We start from the raw sequence: 20,424 nt of genomic DNA on the forward strand, positions 1-20,424 counted from the left end.
TCACAAACCACTGCTTGGAATCTGAGGCTGCAGAGTTATAGAGATGTACAGCACGGAAACAGACACTTCGGTCCAACTCATCCACGCTGACCAGATATCCCAATCTAATGTAGCCCAATTTGCCAGCACTTGGCCCATATCCCTCTATACCCTTCCTATTCACATCCCATCCAGATGCCTTTTAAATGCTATAATTGTGCCAGCCTCCACCACTTCCTCTGGTAGCTCATTCCACATACGCACTACCCTCTGCATTAAAAAATTGCCCCTTAGGTCTCTTTTAAATCTTTTCCCTTTCACCCTGAACCTATGCCCTCTAGTTCTGGACTCTCTCACCCCAGGGTTGAAAAGTGTGGTGCTGGAAAAACACAGCAGGTCAGGCAGCATCCGCGGAGCAGGAGAATCGACGTTTTGGGCATAAGCCCTTCTTCAGGAATGAGGCTGGTGTGCCAAGTGGGCTGAGATAAAAGGTGGGGGCGGTGGGGGGGGGGGGAATTGGGGGAGGGGCACTGGGAATACGATAGGTGGAAGGAAGTGAGGGTGAGGCTGATAGGCCGGAGAGGGGGTGGGGGCGGAGAGGTCGGGAAGAAGATTGCAGGTCAAGAAGGTGGTGCTGAATCCGGGGGTTGGGACTGAGATAAAGGTGGGGGGAGGGGAAATGAGGAAGCTGGAGAAATCTACATTCATCCCGTGTGGTTGGAGGATTCCTTGGTGGAAGATGAGGTGCTCTTCCTCCAGGCATCGTGTGTCCATCGTGATGGAGGAGGCCAAGAACCTGCATGTCCTTGGCGGAGTGGGAGGGGGAAAAGACCTGGTCTATTTACCCTATCCATGCCCTTCATGACTTTATAAATCTCTATAAGGTGACCCCTGAGCCAATGACGCTCCAGGGCAAACAGCCCCAGCCTATTCAACCTCTCCCTGTAGCTCAAATCCTCCAACCCTGGCAACAACCTTGTAAATCTTTTCTGAACTCTTTCAAGTTTCACAACATCCTGCTCAATGGAAAGAAAATTGGAATCTTCACAACCCCAGCGTGCCTCAAAGTGAGGTACAGCCAAGAACATTCTTTACAAATGCAGCCATTATTACAATGCAGGAGAATCAGTGGCTATTGGGCGTACAGTACGGTAAGCTTCCACAAGCAGCAATGTGCTTGTGATCTTTTGTTGGACACGAGACAAAGTTTGGTCAGGGCACAGGAAATAACGTCCCAGGTCATCTTTGAGTCCAGACTGCAGTCCAGCAGTCCGTATCACACAGGCACACCGACTGCAGATTTAGAGGGGCAGTGCCAGGTCTGTGACCCTGTAACAGTGAAGGAAAGGCAACATATCTCCATGTCAGGGAGGAGAAAGGGGGGACTTCAGATGTTGGAGGTTGCTTCTCATCCACTGAGGGGCCCCAGATAGAGCTCTCCATTGGCAGTCAGCACACCCAGCAGCTGAAGACTCCCTCAGGCTCTGCACTGAAGTTTCCAGCTGGGTTTTACCCTTGCACCTCTCTCTCCGAGTTCCCACCACCTTAGAGAGGCTCCGAGCAATACCCATGGAATCACGACCAATCCTCGATCTCCCATCTCTGTCCATCCTGCTCATCAGAGCACCCTTATCAGCAGAAGCACAAGAAAGCTACGACTTGACACTCTAGTGCATAGAGGGTCTGGGGGAGGGATTGTGATCTTCAAGATAGTAACAGGAAAAGACAAGGCAGGTAAACCATTTCCACTGGTTGGGGATTCTGGAACTAGGGGGCCATCGTCTGAGAATTCCGGTCAGACTGTTCAGGACAGATGTCAGGAAGCACTTCTCCACACAAAGGGTGGGAGGGGGGTTGGAATTCTCTTCCACAAATGGCAGCTGATGCTGGAGCAGTTGTTAATTTTAAAATCAGAGATAGATACATTTTCATTCAGCCAGTGTAGGAATGGATATGGGCCAAAAGGCAGGTCTATAGATTTAGGCCACAGATCAGCCAGGATCTTACTGGATAATGGAACAGGCTGGAGGGGCTGAATGGCCTACTCTTCTTCCTATATCCCTATGATTCCCAGTGTCAGCTGCATGTGCTGCTTTATCACCATCATTAATACACAGTGGTCAGCACTGCTGCCTCACAGCGCCAGAGACCCGGGTTCAATTCCCACCTCAGACAACTGTCTGTGTGGAGTTTGCACATTCTCCCCGTGTCTGCGTGGGTTTCCTCCGGGTGCTCCGGTTTCCTCCCACAGTCCAAAAATGTACAGGTTAGGTGAACTGGCCAGGCTAAATTGCCCGTAGTGTTAGGTGAAGGGGTAAATGTAGGGGAATGGGTCTCTTCAGAGGGTCGGTGTGGACTTGTTGGGCCGAAGGGCCTGTTTCCACACTGTAAGTAATCTAATCTAATGCCTCAGCTTCATTTTTATTTAAAGGACAGCAGCCAGGTCTCAAGGAGGAGCTTAACTGGATCAATAGGGGTCTTTAATTTTATTAAAGATTTGGAGTCGCAGGCAAGGCCTACTATATTTTTCCAACATGCTTCCATTTGTCCCCCTTTTTTCTTTCATTGAATTTTGACATCGTTGTTGACCATCTCTAATTGGTTAGAGAGCAGCTAAGAGACAATAGGAGAAAGGGAGGACTGCAGATGCTGGAGATCAGAGTCAAAAAGAGTGGTGCTGGAAAAGCACAGCCGGTCAGGCAGCATCCGAGGAGCAGGAGAGTCGACGTTTCGAGCATAAACTCTTCATCAGGAATGAGGAAAAGCTTATGTTTGAAACGTCAACTCACCAGCTCCTCAGATGCTGCCCGACCGGCTGTGTTTTCCAGCGTCACACTTCGAGCTATGTGGCAATAACATTGCTCAGGGTCTGGAGTCACATGTAGGCCAGACCAGGTAAGGATGGCTGATTTCCCTCCATAAAACAATATTAACAACTACAAACTACATGGAGGCAATGGCCTAGTGGTATTATTGCTGGACTGTTAATCCAGAGACTCAGGTAATGTTCTGGGGACCTGGGTGCAAATCCTACCATGGCAGATGGTGGAATTTGGAATCAATTGTTTTAAAATCTGGAATTAAGGGTATATCGATGACCTTAAATCCACTGCCAGGAAAACATCCATTTGGTTCACGAATGCTCTTTAGGGAAGGAAATCTGTCAGCCTGACCTGGTCCGGCCTATGCTGTGGGTCTGGAGTCACACAGTGCAGTTGACTCTTCAACTGCCCCCTGGGCAATTAGGGATGGGCAATAAATGCAGCTCTGGCCAGCGATGCCTTCACCCCGTGAATGAATTTTTAAAAAAATTATGGTCACCATTACGAAGACTAGTTTTACCAGAATTAAATTTAAATTCTGCCAGACTATTGTGGGGGAGATTTGAACCTGTGTCTCCATGGCGTGAGGCTGGGTCTCTGGATTACTTTCCCAGTGGAGCTATTGCGCCACCAACTGGCCATAACAGTGAAGCATTGTGAAGTCAAATAGCTTGCTGACAATGGTACATCATTAAAAAGGTCACTGTGCTGGTGAAACAGCATTGTAGCAAAGACAAAGCTTTGGGGGTGCACGGACGTTACGTTTAGATGGCCCGAATGGCCTGCTAGTCGGTATCATTTGCCAAATCACACCAATGAAGTGTATGTATTCCCAAAATGGAGTCTGTGGTCTGTGGTGATGCACTTTCCCATCAGCAGAGGGTGCTCTTGGCCTCACATGGTGAGTCCTGCAGTCTAAAATCAGTCAGTTCTACAGACACACAGGACAGGCAAGGGAGGGCGAGTTAAACAATTTTACTGAAAAATCATCAGGATGGATGGGCTGTAATGTAATGACGATATTAATAAAGCCAGCAATCAATCATAATTATTCACGTTGTTCTAACTGCTGCAGATATAAACTAATTTAAAAGTTGCACCACTATGAACATCTCTGCATCGCAAAGTTTTGTAAAAATGCAAGTGTCCTTAACTTACAGAATCAAAATGAAAGGTCTCCTACACTCTACATATATTATCAAAAAACACGGGCATATTGTCAGATTGACCTCATTCAATTCTCAACTATTTGCATGAAGTGTTTTATAAAGGAGAGATTGTAATGTCTCAATCCTGCCCTTTTTCGTTAATTCCAGCACACATTTCCTTTTGGAGGTGGTTGACAGAACCAGGGTATTTTAAGAATTGTGTCTATCTCGTATCTCTTAAAAAAAGAGTCACCATTTGTCCTGCCTTTCTCGAGCAGCTTGAGAGTCTCATTTCACCTTTAGTTCTTTACTATTCTGTGGGGACTGTTCAAACTACGATTACTGTTCACCAGTAGAGATGTCTACTCTGCACCACACACACACACACACAATTAGTACTGGACTGTTAACCCAGAGACCTAGCCAAGCTAAACTGCTCAGTGACCAGGGACGCGGAGGCTAGGTGCATTAGCCATGGGAAACGCAGGGTTACAGGGATGGGGTAGCAGGAATGGTTCTGGGTGGGATGCTTTTCAGGGGGTTGGTGTGGACTTGTTGGGCCGAATGGCCTGTTTCCACATTGTGATGATTCTATATTAAAAAAGAACCACAGCAATATGGTTGACTCTTAACTGCTCTCTGGGCAATAAATGCTGGCCTCGTCAGCAACACCCTTATCCTGTGAATTAATTTTTAAGAATCAGTTGCCCCTTCAGAACTGCCTATGTTCATGGGTTCAAATCCCATTGTGGCAGAAGTTGACATTTGAATTCAATAAAAATCTGGCCATGTTCTGACAGAGAGTCATACCGGACTCAAAACATTAACTCTGTTCTCTCCCTTCGGAAGCTGCCAGACATGCTGAGTTTCTCCAGCATTTCCCTGGGTTTGTTTCAGATTTCCAGCAGCCACAGTACTTTGCCTTGAGATTTGATATTGTCAATTGCTGTGAACTGGATGGGATTTCACGAATGTTTCTCAGGGGAGGAAATCTGCCATCCTTACCCAGCCTGGCCTACGTGTGACGCTAGACCCACAGCAATACGGTTGACTCTTAACTGCCCTCTGGGTAATTAGGGATGGGTAGTAAATGCTGACCTGGTCAGTGACGCCCTCATCTCGTGAACGAACAAACAATAAAAAAGATTGGGTGCAGGCGGAAGAATGAACAAGTCTGTTTTATGCTGAATCTTGTTTAAGGTGAATTGGCAACAATTCATATTTCAGATTATTGATGGAAGAAGCCATCGAGGGGAATAAAAAAGTAGTTTAGTTTTTAAACATATCACTTTGTTGCGATGCGCTATGCAATGTCTGAAAGGGTTGTGGAAGCAAATCAGATAGCATCTTTTAAAATAAGCATGGGTTAAATATTTGAAGGGAAGTTGTTTCCAGAGCTGTGGGGAAGTGTCAAAGCTGAGGGTCGAGGGATTTATTGATTGTAAAGCTTTTCTGAAAGAGCTTATACAGGCACAATGGGCTCAATGGACTCTTCCACCTTCACTCTCTGATGCTCAAGTAAATTTGTTTTAAAAACGTGTCTTTAACTTTTGATCATAGAATCCCTACAGTGTTGAAGCAGGCTATTTGACCCATCGAATTCATACAGACCCTCTGAAGAGCATCTCACCCAGACTCACCTCCATTCCTGTAACCCTGCATTGCCCATGGCTAACTCACTTAGCCTGCACAATTTAGCATGGCCAATCCACCTAACCCACACATCTTTGGACTGTGGGAGGAAACCGGAGCACCCGGAGGAAACCCGCGCAGACACAGGAGAGAAAGTGCAAACTCCACACAGTCACCAAAGGTTGGAATCGAACCCAGTTCCCTAGTGCTGTGAGGCAGTGGTGCTAACCACTGAGCCACCGTGCCACCCCATCCTTCTGCAAGTTTTCTCAGAGGTTTGATAGTTGAGTACAGCAGCACTTTTGCAATGCCTGAAAAACCCATTCCCTCCCCCCATTGTGATCCCATTTCAACAACTAAACATGACCACACCCCCAGAGACGGAACACGCAAGGCAAAACATTTTTCACCTTCAGGGGTTTTGTTTTTTTAAAAAAAAGGAGAGCAAGAGCCAACCTTTCGACTGGTTTAACTAATATAAAATGAAACGCAACAGATGTTAGAAATCAGATAAATTGCTGGAGAAACTCAGCAGGTGGAGCAGCATCTGTGGAGAGAGAAGGCAGAGTTTGCGTTTCGAATTCCTAGACGTCGGAGCCCGAGAAAGGGTGACTGGACTGGATGCATTAATACCATCAGGGCATCGCATGCCCTCTCCTGTGGGTCAGTCTAGAACTAAGGGGATATTGTTTTAAAATTAGGGGTAGCTCTTTCAGGATGGAACGGAGGAGGAAATGGTTTCTCTCAGTGGTGTGCATCTTTGGAACCCTCTGCCCCAGGTGGCGGTGGACACGGGATCACTGACTATTTTTAAGGCAAAAATAGATAGACAGAGGAGGGAATGAAAGATTCAGGTGCGAAGGAGAAATTCCTCAGGCCTGCGGGCTCTGTTTATGGATTGCACGGGGATCAGTCATCAGCACTGCTGCCTCAGAGCGCCAGGGACCCAGGTTCGATTCCAGCCTCTGGCCACTGTCCGTGTGGAGTTTGCAAGTTCTCCCCGTGTCTGCGTGGGTTTTCTCCGACAGTCTGAAGATGAGGGAGCTTATGCTCGAAAAGGTTAACTCTCCCGCTCTTCAGATGCTGCCTGATTGGCTGTGCTTTTCCAGCACCACATTTTCTGACTCTGATCTCCAGTATCTTTCAGTCCTCACTTAGGCTGAAGATGCGTAGGTTAGGGGGATTGACCATGTTAAATTGCCCTATAGTGTTCAGGGTTGTGCAGATTGGGTGGGTAAGGCGTGGGAAATATAGCTTTACAGAGTTAGGATGGGGTGGGGGGGAGGGGTAGGTGTGCTGTGCCAGTGTGGACTCGATGGGCCAAATGGCCCATTTCCACACTGTAGGATTCTATGATCTTATTGAATGGCAGAGCCGGCTTTGAAGGCCAAGTTTCTTACTTCTGCACCTAATTGGTATATTTGGGACGTCCTGAAATAGCAAGATCAATTCATCTCGTTTCATAGTGAAAGGATGAATGAGCTTTAATACTGATAGCTTGTTCCAAAGAGCAGGGGCTGGAGTGGGGGTAGTTGAGTGGGGGGTTGGGCATTGCTTCCTCACCCCCACCACAGGCCGCGACAGATCTCATTTTCATGCCAACAGCCATCTATGAGCAGTGCTCTTGTGGGGTGGGTGGCAGTGTCTGTACCTCTAAGCTGGGAGGCCCAGGGTTGAAGTCGCACCTGCCCCAGCGACAGGTCATAACATCTCTGAATGGGGTTGGTTAAAAACATCTACAGACCCCACCCCCTGCTACAGTGGGAGATCTGGGAATGATACTGAGGCAACGTGACTAACAAAGGAACAAAACCCGGGTCCACCAATCACAGGAGGCCTCGGAGGATATCCACTTCCCTGTCCTTTCCAAGCCATCACTATTAAAAAAAAATTCCAACTTAACATGTCTCCCAATTCGCTTTGCAACCCCTCGCCTTTTGTTTTAAAGAAAGCACATCATTTAAAATATATATTTGTCTTAGAGTGGTGGAGTAATGGGAGGCCATTCATCCCTCTGTTCTTGTGCTATCTATTTGATAGTTCCGTCCAATTTGCCCCAATCTTTGCGGCTCATTCCCCATCGCGATTTGTAATACAGGGTGATCCCAGATTCCACGGGTCTGGTTTCCGCGGTTTCAGTTAACTGCGGCCCGTAGGAGATATTACAGGGAACCTTCCAGAAATGGTGACCAGGAGGCTGCTGGGAAGGTGAATTTCCTATTTAAATGAATGCGTCCGTTCCTATCCGTGGTTTCGGGCTTCCATGGTAGATCTTGGAACGTATCCCCCGCGGGTACGGGGGAGGAACTACTGTATTTCCATTCACCCACATCCTTTTTGGAAGTTCCAGTCAAATTCGCTGCCTCAGGCCATTCGGCAGCTGGGTCTACACTTTCCCCCTCCCCACCGCCCATGACCGCGCCCGTTTCTCGGCAGGAGCTCTCACCTTGCCAGAAGGACAGGAAGATGACCGACTTCACCATGAAGAACTTGAGCACCGGGCTGTAGGGACTGAGGAGTTCCCGTGTGGCAAAGTAGAACAGGAAGAGAGCGTAGAGAGCGAGGCTGACCGAGATATTATACACAATAGTGACATAGAGGTAGCCGCTGGCAACACTGGATGTGAGGAGAGAAAGATCCCAGTTAAACATCGCTTAGAGAGGTAGAGTCATTATCATTGAATCCCTACAATGTGGAAACAGGCCATTTGGCCCAACAAGTCCACACCAACCCTCCAAAGAGTATCCCATCCAGACCCATTCCCTCTACCTATTACTCTACAGTACCCCTGACTAATGCACCTAACCTACACATCCCTGAACACTGTGGGCCATTTAGCATGGCCAATCCAAATAACCTACACATCTATGGAGTGTGAGGGAACTTCTACTTTGGAACTCTCTCTGCCCTCACAGAGGGTCCCTACCCACGATGAGAAAGCTACTTGTGAAGATTCAATGATGCCACAACAGAATTGCACCCACAGACACATATCCCCTCCAGGTCACCAACGACAGAGGATTGCACCAGCCTTGGACTGGCATCGCTAGGCGGCATCTGCCGTGGCAGTGGGCAAAGGGGACGCGAGAGAGTCAGAAACGATAAGGTTACGTGGTCGCTCACTTGAAGTCTCCATCCTTGTACTTCCCGAAAGCCTGGAGGATGACGGTGATAATGGCCATCAGCGGTTTCACCACACAGAACTGCAGGGTGGCCTGTAAGCACAAGCAGACGGCATTCAGCCATTGCAAAGAGTCAGAGACAGCGAGCAAGAGAGGGCGCGAGAGAGAAAAGGACCAGGTGAGAACCTGCTGGTTCCAGGGTGAAAACTGGCATCGTGAGGGTCAAAGTGCAAACTGTACCTGTTTACAGAAGCGTAGAAATCCAATGGAGTATGTCTTCCCCCAGAGACAGCAAGTACCGTACATACAGCTGGACCTAAAGGAGAGTACATCTGGTTAGGAATTATCCCAGCATCAGCAGCGACAGATCTATCCAAACTTGCTGTAAGTGTACATGCACAGATCACTGGCGGGACAGGAGGTGAGAGCAGTTAATGAAGCAAACAATATCCTCTGCTCTAGTAACACGGGCGTAGGGTACAAGAACAAGGAGGCGGTGCTGAACTTGTAATGAGATACTTGCTAAACCTCAGCTGTACTTTTGAAACGTGTGGTGCTGGAAAAGCACAGTAGGTCAGGTGAGGATCTAAAATTTGAATTTAGGATGTGGCTTTTCAATTTAAAATAACACAACAAAGTGGCTGCAAGTAATGATGTGCCTCTGTGAACTTGAACTGATGCTTTGCTAAGTTGGTTGTATTTAGAGATAAGAGAGAACAGTGGATTTTTCATAATATGAATCATAAGACAGTGATTTGATGTTCGAACTAACCTTGAACTGTTAGCATGAGATGGTGATTTACATAAATTAAGAACCCTTTCCCAGGAAATACCATTGGATTAACCTGTTGTAAATCATGTCACCTTATTATATGTGATTGGTATTTTCTTGTAATTAAGGCTGTACTATCTCTTAAAAAAAATATAAATAATGTGCAATTTTCAAATGTAATTGCACCATTTCTCCATGGAACACACAAGCTATTAACCTCCGTGCTGCTGGATAAATCTGTGCCAGGCTGCTTTAATTTATCAAACTGGTAACCTTGCTTTAAACAGACCGTTCTCCTAGTGATTCTTTTGACCGATCTTGAACCGAGGGGCCCTGCAAGGGGGTCTAGATCTTCACAGGCAGCATCTGAAGATGCAGGAGGGTCAACATTTCGGGCATAAGACCCTTTTGCTCCTTTTTGAAACTTTTCGACTCTGACTCTCCAGAATCTGCAGTCCTCGCTTTCTCTTCAGCTGCAGGATCGTCTGCAGATGTGGGCACCACATTATAGGAAAGATGTGAGTGCACTGGAGAGAATGCAATTTACAAGGAACGGTTCCAGATATGAGTAACCTCAGGAATGAGGATAGGTCAAAGGCATTGGGACTGTTCCCCTTGGACAGAAGGCAGCTGAGAGGTGATTTGATAGAGGTTTTCAAAATCATGAGAGAGCTGGATGGAAGAGAGAGGGAGAAGCTGGTCCCACTCATAAAAGGAAAAATAAAATCGAAAGGGAGGAATAGATTTACTGTGCAAACAAAGCAAGGGTGGGGAAAAAAAATCTTATCTTCCCTCACATCGGGGTGGCACAGTGGCTTAGTGGTTAGCACTGCTGCCTCACAGCACCAGGGACTCAGGTTTGATTCCAGCCTCAGGCAACTATCTGTGTGGAGTTTGAACATTCTCCCTGTGTCTGTTTGGGTTGCCTCCGGGTGCTCTGGTTTCCTCTCACAGTCCAAAGATGTGCAGGTTAGGGTGGATTGGCGGTGCTAAGTTGCCCACAGTGTTCAGGGATTTGTAGGTTAGGGGCATTAGGCAGGGGTAAACGTAGAGTAATGGGGATTGGGTTTCCTTTTGAGAGTCAGTGTAGACTTGTTGGGCCGAAGGGCCTGTTTCCACACAGTAGGGATTCTATTCTATGAATGGTTAGGGAATGGAATACACTGCCTCAAAATGGAGGCAGGTTCAACTGGGGCATTTAGGGGGGGTGACTGGATGGTTATTTGGACACTAAAAAAGACAGGAGATTGGCACGAGGGGTCAGAATCAGAGCTGACATGATGGGCAGAATGGTACCTTTCTGTGGAATAACAATTTTCAGATACTGCCAGACCACATCCACAGTATTGGGGAGTATTTGGGTCATTTTCTTCAAACATTCCAGTTTATAGAGCAAAAACAAGGAATAAAAGGTTACTTGGCCAACAGTGAACCATCATGCATTGGGATGATGAAAGTCTTTCTGTTTTCCGATTGGTGCAGGCAGACACAAGAATGGACATGCTGGTGAAATAATGTCTGGAGCGCGGCGACATATCAATGAAACCTCCAGGAATAGGTTTAATCACCGTCAGCAACCTCGGGTGAAGTTGACAGAATGACACAATGAGGAATGTGGGAGACTCACTCGATGGGTTTGCCTCGAATCTCCGACATTATGGCACTCTCTCCTCCCAGGTACTCGTAACAGAGGCTGAGGAAATTGTAGATCACGAAGGCTGAAGGAGAGAGACCGAGAGAAAGCGTGTCAGAGAGAAAGCGACACAACAGCAAGATTCGACTCTAAGCTTCCGATAAGCTAGCACCAGGACCCGGGGTTTAGTCACAAAATCCCTAGAGTGTGGAAGCAGGTCATTTGGCCCATCAAGTCCACACTAACCCTCTGAAGACCATTCACCTTATCCCTGTAACCCCACATTTCCCATAGCTAACCCACCTAGCCTGCACATCCCTGGACACTGTGGGCGATTTAGCATGGCCAATCCACCCTAACCTGCATATCTTTGGATTGTGGGAGGAAACCAGAGCACCTGGAGGAAACTCAGAGAGACACAGGGAGAATGTGCAAACTCCACACAGGCAGTCACCTTGTGTGGCATTAGGGTGGGTGGACTGGCCATGAGAAATTGCCCCATAGTGTCCAGGGATGTGTAGGTTAGGTGGGTTAGCCATGGGAAACACAGGGTTACAGGGAAGGGAAAGGGGTCTGGGTTTGGAACAGGATGCTCTTCGGAGGGTTAGTGCAGACTTAATGGGCCCAATGGCCTCTTTCTGTAGGGATTCTACAATTCTATTGCTTATCTCTAACTGCCAAGAGGACAGTTAAGAGTCAACCACATGGCTGCGAGTCTGAAGTCACATGTAGGCCAGACCAGGTAAGGATGGCAAATTTCGTTCCTTGAAGGTCGTTAGTGAGTCAGATGAGTTTTTCCTCGATGAATAGCAATAATAATTCCAGATTATTATCGAATGCAAAATGAATGGCAAGAGTTGAACACAGCTGCCCCGAACATTACCTCAGCCTCTGGATTAATAGGTGAGCGAAAATACCACTGGGCAATCCCCCCACCCCCACATTTATTCAGAGCTGAGAGACACAACAAGGGAGGAGGGGGTTATAGGAACTTGGAGGTCAGGACATAACCAGACCAACCAGGACCTTATTGAATGACAAGGAGCAGGCTAGGAGGGGGCTAAATGGCCTTCTCAGTTTCTATTTCCCATCCCCTTACAGCTTTGATGGGGAAGGACACTGGCCTCATCACACGCTATCCAGGGAATTCGCATTTTGTTTAAAAATAAAATCTACACAGATGACTTTAATTAGCTCTGGCCTTTTCAAGGATTTTAAAAAGATACAGCTCTACTAGAAAGAGTGATGTGCACTATAACGTGGACAGAGAGAGAGACACACACACGCAGGGAGCAAGAGACACAGAGAGACAGAGACACATAAAAAGAGAGACGCACACAGAGACAGAGAGAGAGACACACAGGGAAAGAGACAGAGACAGAAAGACAGAGAGAGAGACACACAGACAGACAGAGAGACACATACAAAGAGAGATGCACACAGAGAAGGACAGAGAGAAAGAGAGACAGAGAAGAGAGTCACAGAGAGAGAGACAGAAAGACAGAGAGAGAGAAAGAAAGAGACAGGCAGAGAGAGCGAGGCAGAAAGAGAGGGAGAGAAACTGAAAGAGAGAGAGAGACAGAGAGAGAGACACACACACACAGAGGCTGAGAGAGAGAGAGAGAGAGAGAGACACACACACACACAGAGCAAGAGAGTGAGTGTCTGTGTGTGTGTTGGTTGGGGGGTTCTGGTGTTGGTAGTGCAATGAATAAAACAACCTCCTTCATTTTCGGAAGAACCCAGATTCCAGACAATTTCCCTTCATGCCAAAATGCTGCTGTCAAAAAGTAACCCAAGGATTTCTGCTCAATGACCCAACCTGTTGTGGGTCAGGAGCACATGGCAAAACATGAGACACTCGGCTCATGGTTAATCAAACCCGATTGCTCAGTCACCAAGACGCAGCAGAGAGATACATACCTCATACTATACACACACGCGCGTGTATATACACACACACTCCTACACTCGAGCCATTTACTGGCCCTTTTTTGAAAGATTATTCCTTCATGGGATCTGGGCAAGGCCAGCATGTGTCGGCCATCCTAAGTGCCCTCCGACTGAGTAGCTTGCTATGCCAGAGGGTCAACTACATGACGGTGGGCCTGGAGTTGCACATAGGCCAGAGAGGATAAGGATGGCAGATTTGTTTCCCTGATTTACAAATTCGGAGGTTATAGAGGCAAACAGCACAGAAACAGATCCTTCGGCCCAACCACTCCATGCCAACCACAATCCCACATTAAACTAGTCCCACTTGCCTGCGCTTGGCCCATATCCTTCCAAACATTTCCTATTCATGTACTTAACCAAATGTCTTTTAAATGCTGTAACTGTGTCTGCATCCACCACTTCCTCTGGACATTCATTCCACACATGAACCACTCGCTGTGTAAAAAACGTTGCCCTTCATGCATTTTTCAAATCTTTCTCCTCGCACCTTAAAAAATTGTGCCCTAGTCTCAAAATCTCCCAACCTAGGGAAAAGACACCTGCCAGTCACCTAATCTATACCCCTCATTATTTGTTGGTGCTCTTGCCTTTATTGGTCAGTAAGCAGAGTATAGGAGTTGGGGCACCAGGTTGCAGCTGTATAGGACATTGGTTAGGCCACTTTTGGAAAACTGCATTCAATTCTGGTCTCCCCGCTATAGGAAAGATGTTGTTAAACTTGAAAGGGTTCAGGAAAGATTTACAAGGAGCTTGGAGGGTTTGAGCTATAGGGAGAGGCTGAATAGGCTGAGTCTGTATTCCCTGGAGCATTGGGGGCTGAGGGGGTGACCTTATAGTGGTTTATAAAATCATGAGGGGCATGCATGGGGTGAATTACCAAGGTTTTTTCCCTAGCGTGGGGGAGTCTGAAAGCAGAAGGCTTAGGTTTAAGATGAGAGGGGAAAGATATAAATGGACCTAAGGGGCAACCTTTCCATGAAGAGGGTGCTATGTGTACAGAACGAGCTGTCAGAGGAAGTGGTGGAGGCGAGCACAAATACATTTGAAAGGCATCTGGATGGGGAAATGAACAGGAAGGGTTTAGAGGGATATGGGCATATTGCCAGCATGAGACTAGATCAAGTTGTGATCTCTGGTGAGCATGGACCAGTTGGACTGAAGGGCCTCATTCTGTGCCGTACAACTCTTGACTCTATAAGGTCACCCCTCACCCTCCTACGCTCCAGTAAAAAGTTCAGGTTGCAAGTTTGCTCGCTGAGCTTGAAGGTTCATTTTCAGATGTTTCGTGACCATACTAGGTAACATCATCAGTGTGCCTCTGGTGAAACGCTGGTGGTATATCCCACTTTCTTAAGGTGGGGGATATCATTTCTGATTCTTTTTCTCAAAGGATGGTGGATGGGCTCGAAATCGAGGTGCTTATTGATGGAGTTATTGAATGCCAGGCCTCGAGGAATTCCCGTGCATGGCTCTCTTTAGCCTGTCCATGGATGGATGAGTTGTCCCAGTCGAAGTGGTGCCCTTCTTTGCCTGTATGTAAGGATACTAGTGACGGTGGGTCATGTTTTTTGTTGGCCAGTTGGCGTTCATATATCTTGGTGGCAAGTTTTCTGCCTGTCTATCCAATGTTAAAAGTCCCAGCCTGTCCAGCCTCTCCTTATATCTCAAACCCTCCATTCCCAGTAACATCCTGGTGAATTTTTTCTGAACCCTCTCCAGCTTAATAATATCCTTCCTATAACTGGGCGACCAGAACGGGACACAGTGCTCCAGAAGAGGCCTCACCACCATCCTATGACGTCTCAACTCCTATCTGTGCAATGAAGGCAAGTGTGCTAAACACCTTCTTAATGACCCTGTCTAGATGTGATGCATGTAGGGTGGGGGGGGGAAGGGGGGAAGGAGTAAATGACAGGTGGAGATAGAGATCGAAGTGAAAGAGAAGAACAGTTGGACAGACAAAGGAGTGGATAATGATCAGCCTGGGGCCTGGGAGAATGAATAGCTGCTAATGGGAACAGTTAAGGCTAACAATGGGTTGTGTGTAATAGCAGACCCATGAGATAACAAGGCCTGGTATGTGAGGGTTGGGGGAACGACATGGGAGATTCAAGCCCCAAAATTGCTGAACTCGAAACAATCCAGAAGACTGTAGAATTCCTCAGGGAAAAATGAGACGCTGTTCTTCCAACTTGCGCTGAGCTTCACTGGAGCACTGCAGCAAGCGGGAGACAGGTGCGGGCATACTGGGGCATCCTCTTTAAGCAAAGTTTCATCATCTGCACAGGGTCAAGCAGCCCCACTGTGCCTATTCCCACTGACGCACGGGTGGCCCCAGTTACGCGAACAAGCGGCCAGGAGTAGACACATCCCACTGGGAAGGAACCAGAGCCCCTCACCAACTGAGAGCAAGGAGGCAAGGACAAGCCAGGCCCTCTGGTCTGCAGGAGTAGGCAGCGCGGTGACAGCGAGGGAGCTAAATTATTGTATATTAAACCACAAGGGAAGAGAGGCAAGATTGAAAAGAATTCTCATCTGTCAGATGCCTTGAGCAAACTCTGCTGAAGCTGAATGGAGCGCACGTGGACAACAGATGGCCCACGCTTCTGTCTAGAGGCTAACACCGCACCAAACAAGTGAGCTAATCAAAAGCAGGGTTTGGTTCAGCTCAACTACAGTGAGGGATCCTCAGACAGAGAGGGGGAGTGAGAGGGAGCAAACTTCTAATGTCTAAATATTTCAGGTTATTTACTCATGAAAGCAGCACAAATTCTTAGTGAGTGTGAAATAAACTCTCTCTCGCTCTCTTATCCCCATCACAGACAAGACAAATACCACACTCTTCACTGTGTAAGTGAGCAATAATCGCGGACCCTGGGTCAGGGGCCCCTCAAATGATGCAAATAAACAATATCATTGCGATTTTGGAGAAGACTGGACAAACAGGCAGGAAACTAGCCACCAGGATACATGGGCACCAACTACTCACCAAAAGGCACGATCAACTATCACTCCCCCACCCTCCCATTCTTCTAAACTCCAACTGATCCAGTCTCTCTTCATACATTAGTCCTGCGATTCCAGGATTCACTCTGCCAAGCCTTCATTGCACTCACTTCATTGCCAGAACATCCAGGTGGCACGGTGGCTCTGCTGCCTCACAACGCCAGTGTCCCGGGTTCGATTCCAGCCTCGGGTGACTGACCGTGTGGAGTTTGCACGTTCTCCCTGTATCTGCATGTGCTTCCTCCGGGCGCTCTGATGTCCCCCCACAATCCAAAGACATGTAGGTTGGGGTGAATGGGCTGTGGGACATTACCCCATAGTGTCCAGGGATCTGTAGGCTAGGGGTGGGGCTAGCCATGGGGAAATGCAGGGTTATAGGGTAGGGGTCTGGATGGGATGCTCTTTGGAGGGACGGTGTGGACTCAATGGGCTGAATGGCCTGCTTCCACACTGTGATTATTCTACGATAATCCTTCCTCAGATAAGGAGACCAAAGCTGCACACAATACTCCAACTGTGCTCTCACTAGGGCTCTGCACTCCAATCCTCTCACTACGAAAGCCAACAAACCATGTGCCTTCTTCACTACCTACTGCTCCTGCAATGCTTGCATCAGCGACTGGTGTGCAAAGACATCCAAAACATGTTGCACCCTCTCCCTTTCCCAATTTATTCCCAGATAATAATTCCTATTTCTGCTACCAAAGATAATCTCACATTATAGTGCATCTGCCACACATTCACCCACTCACTCAACTTGTCTAAATCACACTGAAGCATGTCTGATTCCTCTCACATCCTCCTCACAGCTCACCCGCCCCACAGTTCACACACTTAAGAGATATTACATTTCGTTCCCTCTTCCAACTCACGAGTACATGTTGTGATTAGCTGAGGTGCAAGCACTGATCTCTGCAGTACCTCACTCATCATTGCCAGCCACTCAGGGTAAAAAAAAAAAGGCCCGTTTATCCCTAATCTCACTTTCCAGTCTGCCAAGTCCCCCAGTTCCATGCAACATTCCCTCGAGGCTGTGTACATCTGCAGGATCCTGGACATTGCACACATGCTGACCAGTACTGGCACACCGATTGCAGCACTGACTTCCAGCTCAGGACATTGATCCCCATTTGGACCTCGGAGCCGGGAGAGAGATTAGAGGAAAGGGGTAATCCCATGTGGTTTAAATGTTGCACGCTTACATGGAACGTCACCGAAAGCCTTCTGAAAATCCAAGTACAGTCGGTTCTGATAATAATGTGATAGCTCCGTTTTCGTGCGATCTCGCGTTATTAGAAAATCGCGCAACAGCCGCGCCGTTTAAACTAATGGGGTCCAGAATTGCGTCAGAGCCAATACAGGTAAGTAAAGTTCGCTTCAAACGCATTAAAGCCAATTCACGTTGAAGAAACGCACGTTACAGCAGAACCAAATGTAAACCATATCCACTGGCTCGCCCCTGCTCTCCCCCTCCTCCACACAATCAACTGGGCTGAGAAGTGGCAGATGCAGTTTAATTCAGATAAATGCGAGGTGCTGCATTTTGGGAAAGCAAATTTTAGCAGGACTTATACACTTAATGGTAAGGTCCTAGGGAGTGTTGCTGAACAAGGAGACCTTGGAGTGCAGGGTCATAGCTCCTTAAAAGTGGAGTCACAGGTAGATAGGATAGTGAAGAAGGTGTTTGGTATGCTTTCCCTTATTGGTCAGAGTATTGAATATAGGAGTTGGGAGGTCATGTTGCGGCTGTACAGGGCATTGGTTAGGCCACTGTTGGAATATTGCATGCACTTCTGGCCTCCTTCCTATCGGAAAGATGTTGTGAAACTTAAAAGGGTTCAGAAAAGATGTACAAGGATGTTGCCAGGGTTGGAGGTTTTGAGCTATGGGGAGAGGCTGAACAGGCTGGGGCTGTTTTCCCTGGAGCGTCGGAGGCTGAGGGGTGATCTTATAGAGGTTTACAAAATTATGAGGGGCATGGATAGGGTAAATAGGCAAAGTCTTTTCCCTGGGGTTGGGGAGCCCAGAACTAGACGGCATAAGTTTAGGGTGAGAGGGGAAAGATATAAAAGAGACCTAAGGGGCAACCTTTTCACACAGAGGGTGGTACGTGTATGGAATGAGCTGCCAGAGGAAGTGGTGGAGGCTGGTACAAATCCAACATTTAAGAGGCATTTGGATGGGCATATGAATAGGAAGGGTTTGGAGGGATATGGACCGGGTGCTGGCAGGTGGGACTAGATTGGGTTGGGAAACCTGGTCGGCATGGACAGGTTGGACCGAAGGGTTTGTTTCCATGCTGTACAACTCTATGACTAGACACATCCTCAAAATATTCCAGCAAGTATACCTTCCCTTCTGTAAATCCACGGTAACTCTATCCAATTCTATCATACAGCATGGAAACAGACCCTTTGGTCCAACCAGTCCATGCCAACCATAATCCCAAACTAAACTTGTCCCACCTGCCTGCTCCTGGCCCATATCCCTCCAAATATTTCTTATTCAAGTATTTATCTAAATGCCTTTTAAATGCTGTAACTGTACACCCCTATCCACTACTTCCTCAGGAAGTTTATTCCATACACAAACCACTCTCTGTAAGAACATTGTCCATTGTGTCTTTTTTAAAATCTTTCTCCTCTCATCTTAAAATTATTCCTCCATTTTTTAAATCCCCCCCCCCACCAGAGGAAAAAGACACCTGCCATTCACCTTATCTATACCCTTATATAAACCTCTATAAGGTCACCCCTCAACCTCCTACACTCCAGTGAAAAAAGGCCCGGCCTAACCAGCCTCTCCTTTTAACTCAAACCCTCCATTCCCAGCAACACCCTGGTAAATCCCTTCTGAACCCTCTCCAGCTTAATAATTTCCTTCCTATAACAGGACGACCAGAACGGGACACAGAAGCGGCCTCACCAATGTCCTGTTCAAATTCAAGAGAACATCCCAAGTGTTCTACTATTAAATCTTTTATAATGAGTTCCACCACTTGTCCCCACTACCAACGTCAAACAAGCCAGTCTATAATTCACTGTTTTCTCTTTGCCTCACATCTTACACTGTGGGGTTACATTAGCTACCCTGCAATCCATAGGAACTGGATCTGTCTTTCGATAAACAAAGGGCTTGTTTTCATATTAAGAGAGATTTCATAGAAGCCCTACAGTGTGGAAGTTGGCCATTCAACCCACCAAGTTGACACCAACCCTCTGCAGAACGTCCCACCCAGACCCACCCCACTACCCTATCCCTGTACCCCTGCATTCCCCAAGGCTAACCCACCGAGCCAACACATCGCTGAACACTGTGGACAATTTAGCAGGGCCAAGTTACCTAACCTGCACATTTTTGGATTTTGGGAGGAGACTGGAGCACCCAGACAAAACCCACGCAGACACGGGGAGAATGTGCAAACTCCACACAGACAGTCGCCGGAGGCTGGAATCGAACCCAGGTCCCTGGCACAGTGAGGCAGCAGTGCTAACCACTGAGTCACCATGCCGCAGATTAGGGGGCGTGATGAGGGAAAAGAATAAAAAGCCATTAAAGGAGCAGTTTTATTTCCGTCAATGGTTACCAGGAGATCAATTGAATGTTATTGCTAAAATAAACCTACATAACATTTCCTAAAGAAATTTTTTCTCACACAAGCCTGCTGTAAAAAAAAAAGGACAAATTCTACACTGAGGATCACAGATATTTGTATTCAGACAAGCACTGTGTTTAAAATCTGCTTCAAGCTTCAACAACAGAACTACTTAAAAAAGACAAGCCTGAAACAGCAAGGCCTGGAGTCAGGCTCTTTAAATATAATCTGGGAAACAGTGATAGCTGCATACTCCCTTCCTGCCTGCACATCCCATACCATTCCCTTGGCAACCCCGAGCAGATGTTGTGCTACTGAATTCCCTGGAGAGATTAGCGACAGCACAATCGCTAGGCAACGGCCTTTGAACAAACATCCAAATCCTCCCCCCCCCCCCCTCTTTTTTAGGCCTGAAAGCCAAATAAACATGGCTGCCACCTCAGAGTGTGCCATCTGTTGATGCTTTCACAGCTCAGCGCGGTAAACAAAAGGCTTTGCAAGGCTCAGACCGCATTGTACCAACGGGATAAACATCAGTCAAAACATCCACATGAGTTAGAGCCAGGGCAGGGAGGCAAGTAACCATTTGACTTTACTGGCAGTAGGTGAACAGCTGCACAACAACCTACATTCCCATAGTACCTTTAATATAAAAGAAATGTCCCAAAGGACTACACAGGAGCACCATGAAACAAAGCATGAGATAAGAACTAGGAGCAGGAGTAGGCCATCCGGCCCCTCAAGCCTGCTCCATCATTC

The 20,424-nt window shown here is 47.3% G+C and overlaps 1 protein-coding gene across 4 annotated transcripts in view; it reads right to left on the bottom strand.

Moving 5' to 3' along the window:
• tmem184ba (transmembrane protein 184ba) overlaps nt 1-20,424 on the bottom strand; it is a 139,620-nt gene that overhangs the window by 60,688 nt on the left and 58,508 nt on the right. For all 4 annotated transcript variants that reach the window (XM_087978105.1, XM_087978108.1, XM_087978107.1 and 1 more), the window contains exons 4-7: nt 11,103-11,193; nt 8,944-9,019; nt 8,705-8,796; nt 8,028-8,197 (exon numbers count right to left, since the gene is read on the bottom strand). In XM_087978105.1, the coding sequence (XP_087834231.1) occupies nt 8,028-8,197; nt 8,705-8,796; nt 8,944-9,019; nt 11,103-11,193 (429 nt within the window). The remainder of the gene's footprint in view (nt 1-8,027; nt 8,198-8,704; nt 8,797-8,943; nt 9,020-11,102; nt 11,194-20,424) is intronic.

This window comes from Chiloscyllium plagiosum, unplaced genomic scaffold (assembly GCF_037043375.1).
Source record: "Chiloscyllium plagiosum isolate Xiang-an unplaced genomic scaffold, Cpla_swu_hap1 HiC_scaffold_33, whole genome shotgun sequence".
In the NCBI taxonomy this organism is placed as follows: domain Eukaryota; kingdom Metazoa; phylum Chordata; class Chondrichthyes; order Orectolobiformes; family Hemiscylliidae; genus Chiloscyllium; species Chiloscyllium plagiosum.